We start from the raw sequence: 13745 nt of genomic DNA on the forward strand, positions 1-13745 counted from the left end.
CCCTAAGCTTATTTTTACCAGCTTAGATTAAAACTTCCCCAAGGTACAAACTATTTTACCTTTTGCCCTTGGGCTTTATTGCTGCCACCCCAAAGCGTCTAACACATATATAACAGGGAAAGAGCGCGCTTGGAAAAGTCTTTCCCCCCAAAATCCTCCCAAACCCTACATCCCCTTTCCTGGGGAAGGCTTGATTAAAAATCCTCACCAATTTGCATAGGTGAACACAGACCCAAACCCTTGGATCTTAAGAACAACGAAAAAGCAATCAGGTTCTTAAAAGAAGAATTTTAATTGAAGAAAAAGTAAAAGAATCACCTCTGTAAAATCAGGATGGTAAATACCTTACAGGGTAATCAGATTCAAAACATAGAGAATCCATCTAGACAAAACCTTAAGTTACAAAAAGACACAAACAGGAATATACATTCCATTAAACAGCTTATTTTATCACCCATTTAAACAAAACAGAATCTAATGCATATCTAGCTAGATTACTTACTAAGTTCTAAGACTCCATTCCTTTTCTGTTCCTGGCAAAAACAACACACAGACAGAGAGAACCTTTGTTTCTCCCCACCTCCAGCTTTGAAAGTATCTTGTCTCCTCATTGGTCATTTTGGTCAGGTGCCAGCGAGGTTATCCTAGCTTCTTAACCCTTTACAGGTGAAAGGGTTTTTCCTCTGGCCAGGAGGGATTTTAAAGGTGTTTACCCTTCCCTTTATATTTATGACAAGGCTATATAAGTACAAAGCATTTATTATTATTATAGGAGAGGAGACTGGCACTGACACTGCAAGCTCATGAGCAGTAAGTGATTGGTGGGATGGCTCATCAGCCATAAAACCCACCTTCTTTCCTTATAAAGTAACACATCAACAGAAGTAAGACTAAATTTCCAATTTAGAAAACCCCAGACACTTCAGGTCCTCAAGAACCTGCACCACACAAGAAATTACACCCCCAGTCCTAGGAAATCAAGCCATATTAATATCATGAACTGTTTTTTTAAAATGACTCTTTCTCCAGTCACTGCACCCTCCATTGCTTCTAGGATTTATTTTGAGTTTGAGAGGGCATCAGTTTTTACTTGCATGCAGTTAAGTTTGGCTTGCATATTTTAGCCTAATAATTATTATAATTAGTCAAACAATTTTTCAGATGCATAGTATTTCAGATGTTTTAAAATGTTTTTTTTTGTATGTCTGTTAGTTGAAAGATATTTTCAATCCAGTCTGATTTAAATATGGCTAAATTCCAAAACTAGCACTGTGCCCCGAAACTTCCATGGTGTAATTCCCTGAGGGCTCTAGCGTTGCTTTGTGGTGCCAGTCTGCAATGTGGAGCTGAAGGGGTGCTCTCCGTTATGCAAGGAAAACACGCCTACTGCTACACCCCTACAGAGTGGCTGGTGGTGTGTTGGGAGCCGAGCCATAGCCACATCTCCTTCCTGGTTGAAGCAGTGGTCCCCACTGAGGTCTCCCTTGTGCCCCTAAAAGCCTGTGAGATGTCAATCTTGCCCTCAGTGAGGAAAAGTGAAATGGATTTCCTTTAACATTAAAGGCATAACAGCACTTTAGACTTAAAATGATAACACCACCACTTACATCAAAGTCACAGCTTTGACAAAAATGCATCAGACCACAGCTTCATACAGGAATAGCCTTTTGAAGAGTTGCAATTGAGTTAAATCCCCTTCCCTAAATGTTGAGAGGGAAAGCTACTACAAGTACACAAATGTATCATTTAAGGAACAGGTATATTATTATTGAAACATATTCACCTTCATATTCACAATTTATCATTAGGGTCCAATTTAGTCACCCTTATATGGAGTAGTACTTTACTTCATGCATATTCTCACTGAAATCAATGATCCTACCTAAGAAGGAAGGTACTATTCATCACTAGGGCCCTACCTACACAGCCCATTTTGGTCGATTTCACAGACATAGGATTTTAAAAATCATCAATTTCATGATTTCGGCTATTTAAATCTGAAATGTCATGGTGTTGTAATTGTCGGGGTCCTGACCCCAAAAGGATTTTTTGGGAGGGCGGGGGGCGGGGGGGGGGATTGCGGTACTGCTGCTGGCAGCGGCACTGCCTTCAAAGCTGAGCAGCTGGACAGGGCAGCTGCTGGCCGGGAGCCCAGCTCTGAAGGCAGAGCCACCACCAATAGCAGTGAAGAAGGAAGGATGGCATGATATGGTATTGCCACCTTTACTTCTGCACTGCTGCTGCTGCTGAGACCAGATTTCATGGTCCGTGATGCGTTTTTCATGGCCACGAATTTAGTAGGGCCCTACTCATCATCAATAAGGGAGTTAGGAGTGGCCTCTTTTCAACTGCAAAACAATAAAAATAGCTGCTAAGAAGTTACTTATTTGCAGATAATTCTGACTATATTTTGGACAAGCGGAAATAAAAGTATAAAAGGAATCTTTATATGTTCTACTCTATATATGTTCTTATAATGTCCTCATTGCCATAATATCTGACCACCATCAATACAACATACAGCAGCATGAGGGACAGAAAGGACTGGTTAGTTTTTGCTTTGTAATTCTCTTTAAGATATGGGAAAGATGTATTTGCCACTACACTAATGGTCTGCAGCAGTGGTTCTCAAACTTTTTTTTCCTCAGACCACTTAAAAATTGCTCAGGATCTCAGCGGATCACTTAATGATCTTTCCAAATGTTGTTTGTACCATTAGCTAACAATTGTAAAGCGCTTTGGATAAAAGCGCTATATAAAAAAAACCTTAATAATAATTAACTTATTTTTTTATCTACAAATAAAAGTACAACTCATATTTTAATATCAGTAGTCTTACCCTTCTAATGCAATGGATGTGCCCTCTCTTTTTTTTTTTTGTGTGCTTTTTTTGCCTCTGTTTTCACTAACAAGGTCAGCTCCCAGACTGCTGCGCTGGGCATCACAGAATGGGGAAGAGATGGCCAGCCCTCTGTGGAGATAGAGGTGGTTAGGGACTATTTAGAAAAGCTGGACGTGCACAAGTCCATGGGGCCGGACGAGTTACATCCGAGAGTGCTGAAGGAATTGGCGGCTGTGATTGCAGAGCCCTTGGCCATTATCTTTGAAAACTCGTGGCGAACGGGGGAAGTCCCGGATGACTGGAAAAAGGCTAATGTAGTGCCAATCTTTAAAAAAGGGAAGAAGGAGGATCCTGGGAACTACAGGCCAGTCAGCCTCACCTCAGTCCCTGGAAAAATCATGGAGCAGGTCCTCAAAGAATCAATCCTGAAGCACTTACATGAGAGGAAAGTGATCAGGAACAGTCAGCATGGATTCACCAAGGGAAGGTCATGCCTGACTAATCTAATCGCCTTTTATGATGAGATTACTGGTTCTGTGGATGAAGGGAAAGCAGTGGATGTATTGTTTCTTGACTTTAGCAAAGCTTTTGACACGGTCTCCCACAGTATTCTTGTCAGCAAGTTAAGGAAGTATGGGCTAGATGAATGCACTATAAGGTGGGTAGAAATCTGGCTAGATTGTCGGGCTCAACGGGTAGTGATCAATGGCTCCATGTCTAGTTGGCAGCCGGTGTCAAGTGGAGTGCCCCAGGGGTCGGTCCTGGGGCCGGTTTTGTTCAATATCTTCATAAATGATCTGGAGGATGGTGTGGATTGCACTCTCAGCAAATTTGCAGATGATACTAAACTGGGAGGAGTGGTAGATACGCTGGAGGGGAGGGATAGGATACAGAAGGACCTAGACAAATTGGAGGATTGGGCCAAAAGAAATCTGATGAGGTTCAATAAGGATAAGTGCAGGGTCCTGCACTTAGGACGGAAGAATCCAATGCACCGCTACAGACTAGGGACCGAATGGCTAGGCAGCAGTTCTGCGGAAAAGGACCTAGGGGTGACAGTGGACGAGAAGCTGGATATGAGTCAACAGTGTGCCCTTGTTGCCAAGAAGGCCAATGGCATTTTGGGATGTATAAGTAGGGGCATAGCGAGCAGATCGAGGGATGTGATCGTTCCCCTCTATTCGACACTGGTGAGGCCTCATCTGGAGTACTGTGTCCAGTTTTGGGCCCCACACTACAAGAAGGATGTGGATAAATTGGAGAGAGTCCAGCGAAGGGCAACAAAAATGATTAGGGGTCTAGAGCACATGACTTATGAAGAGAGGCTGAGGGAGCTGGGATTGTTTAGTCTGCAGAAGAGAAGAATGAGGGGGGATTTGATAGCTGCTTTCAACTACCTGAAAGGGGGTTCCAAAGAGGATGGCTCTAGACTGTTCTCAATGGTAGCAGATGACAGAACGAGGAGTAATGGTCTCAAGTTGCAATGGGGGAGGTTTAGATTGGATATTAGGAAAAACTTTTTCACTAAGAGGGTGGTGAAACACTGGAATGCGTTACCTAGGGAGGTGGTGGAGTCTCCTTCCTTAGAGGTTTTTAAGGTCAGGCTTGACAAAGCCCTGGCTGGGATGATTTAACTGGGAATTGGTCCTGCTTCGAGCAGGGGGTTGGACTAGATGACCTTCTGGGGTCCCTTCCAACCCTGATATTCTATGATTCTATGATTCTATGATTCTCTCTCCCAACACGGCAGCCCCGAGCTGGGACTGGGAAAGAGAGGGGTCTCTCCCAGGCAACCATAGCCCTGGAGCTGGGGAAAGTCACCTCTTTCTCTGGCCACCACAGCCCTGCAAGTCCCAAATTCTCCCCAACCCCTCTTCTCATCCCCTCCCACCTACCCCCTATTCCTCCTAAGACCACCACCTCACCTTACATGTACGTCTTCTCCAGGGTCCAGGCACCTAATTAGTGGAGCCACACCTGAACGGCTCCACTAATTAGGTGGGTGGCCCTTCATTCTCTTGTGTGTGGCCACCCAGACACACACCTTAGAGAGAACCATCCACGGACCACAGTTTGAGAACCACTGGTCTACAGCATCATCATTTGGAAAATGTAGTGAACTCATCATTTTGCATGAATCCTCACTGCAAACGCTCAGAAGGATTCAGCAACAATTCTCAGTAGAAACTGGATCAAATCTTGTTAGAAATCCAATCACACTTGTCAGGACTTCATACAGAGAACTTCAGAATTCCACCTTTTTTTAGCTGTTGATATGATTGCACCCACTAAAAGAATCCTGGAAAAAGCATATGGACACAAACAGACTAGCATAAAAATATCATGGAAGTTTACTTAATTTCTCTGTGCACTTTGGCAATAATAAAAACAAAATTTGGATGGTGTACATTGCAAAAGATTAGTGTATTTGATGAAGAAAGTGAAAAGCAAAAATGGAAGTGAACTGCTGAGAATAAAAGCTCCTACTTTGGTACTAAGAGATCCCCACTCAGTGAAGAATAAAAAGTGTCCTACATTTCTATAAAATATTGTGAAATAGTAACATATAAAAACTTGTTGCAAATGGAATTTCAAATAGCAGTATAGTATCAGTATGTGACTATGGACAGTAATGGTAATAAGAACAAGCGTTTTTATTTGGGAGCAGGATAATATTCTTCTACTGAAAATAAAAGCCCCTACTTAGGTGCTAGTTCTTAAAGCACTATTAAAATTACTCATAATTCTCCCATGATTTTCTCACTGGAATGCAAAATTAAATGAAATTCCTGAAGACTGACAAAAGCAGGGAATACAGTAGTATTCATTTAGACTATGAGGATGCTTTGGACACAGTTCTCACTTACACTCTAGTAAAGCGGGAGTAATTTCTCTGATGTCACTGGAGTTTTGTTAGAGTCAACCTGGTGTAAGATGAGAATCCCAGTCAGGCCCATGATGGTCTTCCATCCCCATGAAGGCCTAAAGGAATACAAATTCTGGAAATTTGATCTAAAGTAACCTAGTTGGTGCAGATAGGACACTTGACGTGTCCAAGTCTCAAGCTTAACTTTATCATATAGTTAAGTCCAAGAGAGCATAAATTTAGAAGATGCACAGCTGCTTTTGAAGGAAGACTCAAGAGGAATCCAGAATGGAACTTTGGCATTTCCTGTATTCCATCTGAACAGCTGAAGGGAGAAAGAAGATTCTGTGAGTGTCTGTAAGGACAAATAACTCCCCCAACTCCTCAGAATGGATGTGATAAACAATGCCATAAAAGCAGGGGGAAAGAATTATTGTGAAACTGAAATGTTATTAGCAGGAAATATTTACGACAAAAAGCAAAATTCTCTCTGTCTGAGTCTCCTACATCAGATCCTACTGTACACCTTTCAGGAATCTGATTTGTCTTGCATATCTCACATTTCACCTCACCGAAAATCTACTTGCTTACAAAATCAGACATAAAAATACAAAAGTGTCACAGCACACTATTACTGAAAAATTGCTTACTTTCTTATTTTAAACATATAATTATAAAATAAATCAACTGGAATATAAATACTGTGCTTACATTTCAGTGTATGTATATAGAGCAGTATAAACAAGTCATTGTCTGTATGAAATTTTAGTTTGTACTGAGTTTGCTAGTGCTTGTTGTAAAACTAGGCAAATATCTGCATGAATTGACGTACCCTCTGGAAGACCTCTGCGTACCCCTAGGGGTATACGTACCCCTGGTTGAGAACCACTGTCCTACATGATGTTCCTCAAGGGAAGACAAGACTAACAAGCAAGTGAGTGGTTCAATTTTAAGCAAGCTCAACATGGATTCCAAAGCAGATGATGAAAAAAACTGTGGCTGAAAGAGATTCCCCTCTCTTATAACCTGGAACAAGCTCAGAAGAACAGCTCCCATTTCAGGAATTTCTGATTCCGATTCCTCACCTTGCAACAGGTTCTCTTGTGTGGCCTTTAGCAAGGCACCAACCTCTCTGCCTTTTCCCATCTGTTCTTAAGTACATCACGCAGTGCTATGAGACTATGTCTTGCAAATGCTTTGAAAATGAAAAGCACTACATTTAAGGTCAGGCTTGACAAAGCCCTGGCTGGGATGATTTAATTGGGGATCGGTCCTGCTCTAAACAGGGGGTTGGACTAGATGACCTCCTGAGGTCCCTTCCAACCCTGATAGTCTATGATTCTATGATTCTGTTCTAAGGTCAAGCAATTTTTGTTATTGGTATAAATGCAGGGGTGAAAGTGAGCCGGTAGGGGCCAGTACTGCATACTGGTAAGAACCCGCACCGGCCCATTCCCAGCCTGCCCCTTTTGCCTCCCCTGTCGGCGGCCCTGCTGGTAGGGTCTGTACAGGCCGGGGGAGGCAAAGGGAGCAGCTGCCCTGGGGCCGGCAATTTAAAAGGGCCTGGAGCTCCGGACGCTGCTGCGGCTACGGCAACAGCGGCGTCCAGAGCCCCAGGCCCTTTAAATCAACATGGGAGCCCTAGGCAGCATGGGCCAGCGGTTCTGGAAGGGCTGGCTGGGGGACACTGACCCACCAGCCCCGCTCCTTCCACCTGAGGCACCGCCCCGCCCCGTACCAGTAAGTGGCCTCAGTTACTTTCCCCCCTGTATAAATGGATTATTTTTAGCTCATTCACAGTAGAAATACTGTGGTCTTGAAGTGAACATTAACAAGTGTGGTAGAAGCAGCAGTTGACTTTATAATATTAGCAGGTGCTTCACTGAACAAAAGGATGAACATTGGCAGTCAGAAATGGAGTGCTTCTTTATTCCACTTACAATCCACTGAGCCATCAAGTTTCACAAGTCACTGGATAAAATCCAGTCCAAGCCAGAAATAACTGAAAACTGTTTCCACTTGCTGTTTGTGTGGTGGTCTAATGTATGTGAAATAACTTTGTGGTCTCAACAGAGCTGTTGGGAGGTTGGACAAATGCCTCCATCAAAAATCCAGAATGACATTGCACGTTAATTTTCACCCTTACCAGCAATCTCAGACAAGGGTCAAGATGGTCAGGAGACTGACCTATTCTCATTGCTACAGGTGGCCAGACTGGAACTAGGCTGAGGCACATGAATTACTTCTGGAGAAATTCTACGTTCCTGCGAGGGCACAGAATTCATATCTTCTGCAGATTTCTTGGCTCCCCCGCAGAAAAATGGGGGAGCAAAGAAATCTGTGGGGAACACACGCCTCTTCCCCGGCAGCCTGGGCACGTCTGCTGGGAGCAGCTGGCAGCAGAGAGCAGCTCACAGCCGGGGGGGAGGAGGGAGGCTGGGCATGCTTGCGTGCATCCGTGGAGAGATGTTAAGGGGATGGAGCTGGGCCCGTGCCTGCGTGCGAATGAATGAGAGACACACACTCTGTCCCTCTTGCTTGCTGTTCCTGGATCCCAGCTTGGAGGCATAGGGCTGTGTGAAGCAGGCTCTGTCCCTAAGGCAGAGCAGAAATGTAACAACTAAGCAGGCAGGCTGCTAATGTTCCCATTGTTAGTTAATTGTTCCCATTCTTAGTTGATTAAGGCTCCTTTACCTTGCCAGAGAGGGGTAAAGGAGGCTTACTGTAAATGACAGTAACGAAATATATCTTCTACACTTTCCACAGTATGCATCCGATGAATGCATCCGAGCTGTAGCTCACGAAAGCTTATGCTCAAATAAATTGGTTAGTCTCTAAGGTGCCACAGGTACTCCTTTTCTTCTTGCGAATACAGACTAACACGGCTGTTACTCTGAAACCAGTAACGAAATCCTAAGCTAGGAAGATCTATGTCAAGGGATCTCAAACTGGGGATCGGGACCCCTGAGGGGGTCATGAGGTTATTATATGGGGGGTCGCAAGCTGCCAGCCTCCACCCCAAGCTCCACTTTGCACCCAGCATTTATAATGGTGTTAAATATATAAAAAAGTGTTTTTAATTCATAAGGGGGTTGCATTCAGAGGCTTGCTATGTGAAAGGGGTCGCCAGTACAAAAATTTGAGCACTACTGGTTTACGTGCTTTCTGTCTTTTTTTCCTGTGCCAGAGAGTCACAATGAGGTTAGATTACAGCTCAGGATCTATTTTACTTATCCATTAAAAAAAAAAAGCAGGACAATGATTAGCAAAACTGTATGACTTTCATGTGTGAAAATCTGCGCAATTTAAAGCGACATTGTACGTTACAGAACACCAAACACCAAAATAAAAGTAATGTAATTTAAATGAAAATCCACGATTATAACTGGAATGCAGGATATTGGTTACCAAGTATTTGTAATTTAACTTTCATGTATTTAGGAAATGCTGAACAGTTATTGTGATTTTTTTCTGTATATCAGTTTAAATACATTACCAAAATAAGTGAAACTGGTGTGATTATATTGCAGTATTTCGACAAATTAAATATGCAGGATTTTGCAGAATTTTGCATTTTTGGTGCAGAATTTTGGGGGTTTGGGCACAGAATTCCCCCCAGGACCAGTGGATATAGGAGTGTGAAGATCCCTGCATGCCTGCTACTCATGCAGTATCTCTTCTGTGGACAAACATAGGATTTCATTTTCCAGAACTATTAACATTTAATTTTCTTGATGAGCACAAAGGATGGAATTTTAGGGAAAGAGACAAAGTAGTAGTAGAAACTAATGAAGCGATAACTGAAAAAGGATAAAAGCAATTAAGGGGATGCACAAAAACATATTAAATAGTCCTGCTAAGAAGGATCCTAGCTAGGAATATGTGGTGAAAAATCTCATGAATGCAAACATCCAAAAAAAGTTTCTTCATCAAGGATACTGGAAGTATTTGGAAATGCAACATCATTCTTTAATACTGATACCTATTTAAAAACCCTAAATTCACTGGATCTTTGTGGATTCCATACACCCAAGGAAAGAATGGAAGGAAGTTGAGTTGAGCTAGTTCACAATAGAATTGTATGTGAATCTAACAAACTGTTGACTCTTCCATTTTGCTTCATAGATATTGTACAAAGACTACAGAAGAAACAGAAATCAGACCTAACCAAAAACCCCTCACTTAAGCTAAGCCATTACCCCTCCAAACAACCAGTTGAATTGAGGATCTAATTTCTGAAAACCTTGATAGATTTTTCACCACATATTCCTAACTAGAAAAAAAATAAGATAGAATAAAAGTGTAATAATTTAGTTATGTTAATTAATGCTAATGAAATAAAAAAATATATAAATTGCATGGGTGTGAGTGGGAAGAAAGAATCGCATTCTCAAATACCAGGCAGATACACATAAGACTCAATCCTGTACTCCTGACCCCAGTTCTAAAGGAGCTCTGCAAAGGATCAGGTGCACAGGATTGGGCCCTGTAATAATGAGTTGATTATCATAATATTTATCTGATCAATATGCAGCACACAAAATCTTGACTATCATTATGATCTTGTTGTGTATGGTACTATACACATAAATATAAAGATAGGATCCGTGCCTCAAGGAGTTTACAATCTAAAGGCTGGTTTCAGAGTAGCAGCTGTGTTAGTCTGTATTCGCAAAAAGAAAAGGAGTACTTCTGGCACCTTACAGACTAACAAATTTATTTGAGCATAAGCTTTCGTGAGCTACAGCTCACTTCATCGGATGCATTCAGTGGAAAATACAGTGGGGAGATTTATATACATAGAGAACATGAAACAATGGGTGTTACCATACACACTGTAAGGAGAGTGATCACTTAAGGTGAGCTATTACCAGCAGGAGAGCAGGGGGGTGGGGTGGGGGGGGAACCTTTTGTAGTGATAATCAAGGTGGGCCATTTCCAGCAGTTGAAAAGAACGTCTGAGGAACAGTGGGGGATAGAGGGGGGGGTATAAACATGGGGAAATAGTTTTACTTTGTGCAATGACCCATCCACTCCCAGTCTCTATTCAAGCCTAAATTAATTGTATCCAGTTTGCAAATTAATTCCAATTCAGCAGTCTCTCGTTGGAGTCTGTTTTTGAAGTTTTTTTGTTGAAGAACTGCAAATCTAAAGGCTGGATTTGATAACCCTTACACATTGAATAGCTCCAACGCCTCTGAGCAGTTGCAAACTTTACTGAAAACATACAGTAAACGACAACAGACCAAGCTGGTAAGATAGATGTGGGAGGAGGTGGGAGTTTTGCCCCATAACTTGACATTACTGCAGTCAGCCATTTTGTGTGTTTAACCACTACTAGCTAAAAAGCAAATACCAGATAGCTAGAAATAATTTTAAGGCTCTAAAAGGCAAGGCCAAACAACTACATAAATGCAGTTTTTCTAATTGAAATAAATAAATAAATAAATAAAAACCAAAAAAATTAATATGCCATAAAAATAAAAGAAAATGTTTAAACAGACAATCTTGGTTTTAAGTACCCTTGTCATATTCATTTTATTATGGTTATAACTATAAATACTAAAAATGTTTTAATAATAAAAAATAACATGTAATTTCCTACATTAAAAAAAACTGGTAACCCACTAGGGGTGGCTATAATAACCCACTGAAATTATTATAAATGATGTGCTTTATTTAAACTAGCTATATTAAAAAATCAGCAAAAAAATACACTTTGGAGCAGTCCAAAAAAGCTTTTCTTAGGGCAGGGAGCTAATACCTAAACTCCCCATCAGCTGGACAGGAGGGTGGGCCCCTGGAAGACCGGCTGGTAATTACTCAAGACCATCTTAAACTTTGGGTAACTATAATGTTTGTGGTGCTCTAAACTATTGCTATTGCATATATGCAGGTGTGCTTAAAGCCTAATAAAATAGTATTATTATTAAACAAAGAAGTTGTGTCCCCATTGATTTATTCCTAATGCCACCTTAAAATAACAAACCAGTTACGTTACCATTGCTTTGGGTTCAAAAAACCCTGGATAACAGGAGAGAGAAAACATTTAACAACAGAAAGGGAATACATCCCCTGGGAAAGTATTTTTCCCTATTTTGAGCACATTGTACACATTGTTCTATTTCATATTAGGAAGTTGTTTTTGTTTTTATGGTTTTTTTAAAGTTACGTTCCTGTGCATGAGTAGATGGCAACAGAGGGAAGATTAACAATGGAAATCTAACTGAAAGAAGTGAACTTTAGAGGAAATCGGATGGAGGAAGTTCCCAGTGCATGAAAAAAATGTGAAATAAGAGACAGAAGTACAAGTGGCATAAGGACATGAAGGAGGACTGGGAAGAATTCACGGCATAAGAAGGGGAGCAAGAGGCAAGTAAGGCTAATATATAAGCAGGGCAAGCTGTGTAGGGTTTTGAGGACATGAACAATATTTGGATGGGCTTGAAGCTGGAGACCAAAAAGAAGGAGGTTAGAGAAGTCAAGACAAAAGGTAATGAAGATTAGCCTCATCTCAGTACATGCACAATGCAAGCCAAGTACATTATTGCATAATGGAAATATAGGGCCTGCTTCTGCTCTCAATTCCACTACTTTTACCACTGTGGAACTTCATTGATTTCAGTGGGGCTTCTTCTGTTTTATACCAGTGAAAGTGAAAGCAGAATCAGCTTTCTGTCAGTCCCATAATTCCTTAAAAAAATTATTCTTAGTGCACTTCACATGAGAGAGGCAGACAGGGGAAAAAACACTCTTTAAATGGGATTTAAATACTTTCTCTCAGTTTATGTACCCTTGATCGTGTTACCTTGCCAGCAAGCACCAACAGTTAGCTGCATGGCTATGTGTGATGGATGAATAGGCCAATCATTTGTCACAAGGTAAGGCTCATACGTCGTGCCGTCCATATATAAGGTAACCACAGGAAACTCAACATTGACGACGTAGTAGTGCCATTCTTTATCACAAATCTGAATAATAAAAGAAATGAAAGAAGATCTTTAGACCCCTTTGTTCTGCTCCTATTTTCATGCAGAATAAATTCTTTTGATCATGTTATTTCCAAGACGTGGAATTCTACTGGTAGAAGCAGATAACAATTACTGCACTTTAGGCTGAAAAAGAACAATATTAACATTTTCATGGATAAATTTTTGACACAATGCTATGGTATTTAGCCTGTAACTCTGTGGTTACATCTCTACACACGCTTGTCAAAAAGGAGGCATCTCATTGAAATTAACAAAAGTCAAACCAATGTTGACAAATATCACAACTGGCACACATGTGTAACACATTTTAAACAAATTCCTCTTAAAACACATTCTTTAAAGGGATGGAGCAGAGTGAAAATTCAATGGATTTTGCACTTGTTGTGCATCCTTACATTACTTAAGTCAGATTAACTAGTTAATACATCAGAATAGTTAATGTTTGTACAGCCTTTCAAGAATACAAAGCTCTATAGAAGTGCTCAATAGTGGTTTTTGTATCTGACCATGATTATTCTAGACCACGAATCAGCAACCTTTGGCATGCGGCCCACCAGGGTAAGCCCCCTTGCGGGCCGGGCTGGTTTGTTTACCTGCTGTGTCTGCAGGTTCGGCTGATTGCAGCTCCCACTGGCCGCAGTTCATCGCTCCAGACCAATGTGGGGTGCGGGAAGCAGCAGCCAGCACATCCCTCAGCCTGCACCGCTTCCCGCACCCCCCATTGGCTTGGGACACGAACCACGGCCAGTGGGAGCTGCGATCAGCTGAACCTGCAGACGTGGTAGATAAACAAACCAGCCCGGCCTGCCAGGGGGCTTACCCTGGCGGGCTGCATGCCAAAGGTTGCCAATCCCTGTTCTAGATATCCCTTTTTCCCCTAAATTAGGAAAGATTTTATTGCTCAGGGCATTGATGAATTATTAGCACTTGTTTGACCCAAACATTATTATGGATTATTATAAATTGTATTGCCTCGGTGCCTAAGGTCCTCAGTCCAGGAGTTCATTGCCCTAGGCACTGTACAAATGGAACAAAAGGATGGGCC

General features: G+C 41.6%; 1 protein-coding gene across 1 annotated transcript in view; it reads right to left on the reverse strand.

The window, feature by feature from the left end:
- Positions 1-13745, reverse strand: part of CLSTN2 (calsyntenin 2) — a 697293-nt gene that overhangs the window by 39703 nt on the left and 643845 nt on the right. The window contains exon 9 of the mRNA XM_074963962.1: positions 12517-12679. Coding sequence (XP_074820063.1) covers positions 12517-12679 — 163 coding nt within the window. The remainder of the gene's footprint in view (positions 1-12516; positions 12680-13745) is intronic.

The sequence above is a fragment of the Natator depressus genome, chromosome 9, assembly GCF_965152275.1.
Source record: "Natator depressus isolate rNatDep1 chromosome 9, rNatDep2.hap1, whole genome shotgun sequence".
Lineage (NCBI taxonomy): Eukaryota > Metazoa > Chordata > Testudines > Cheloniidae > Natator > Natator depressus.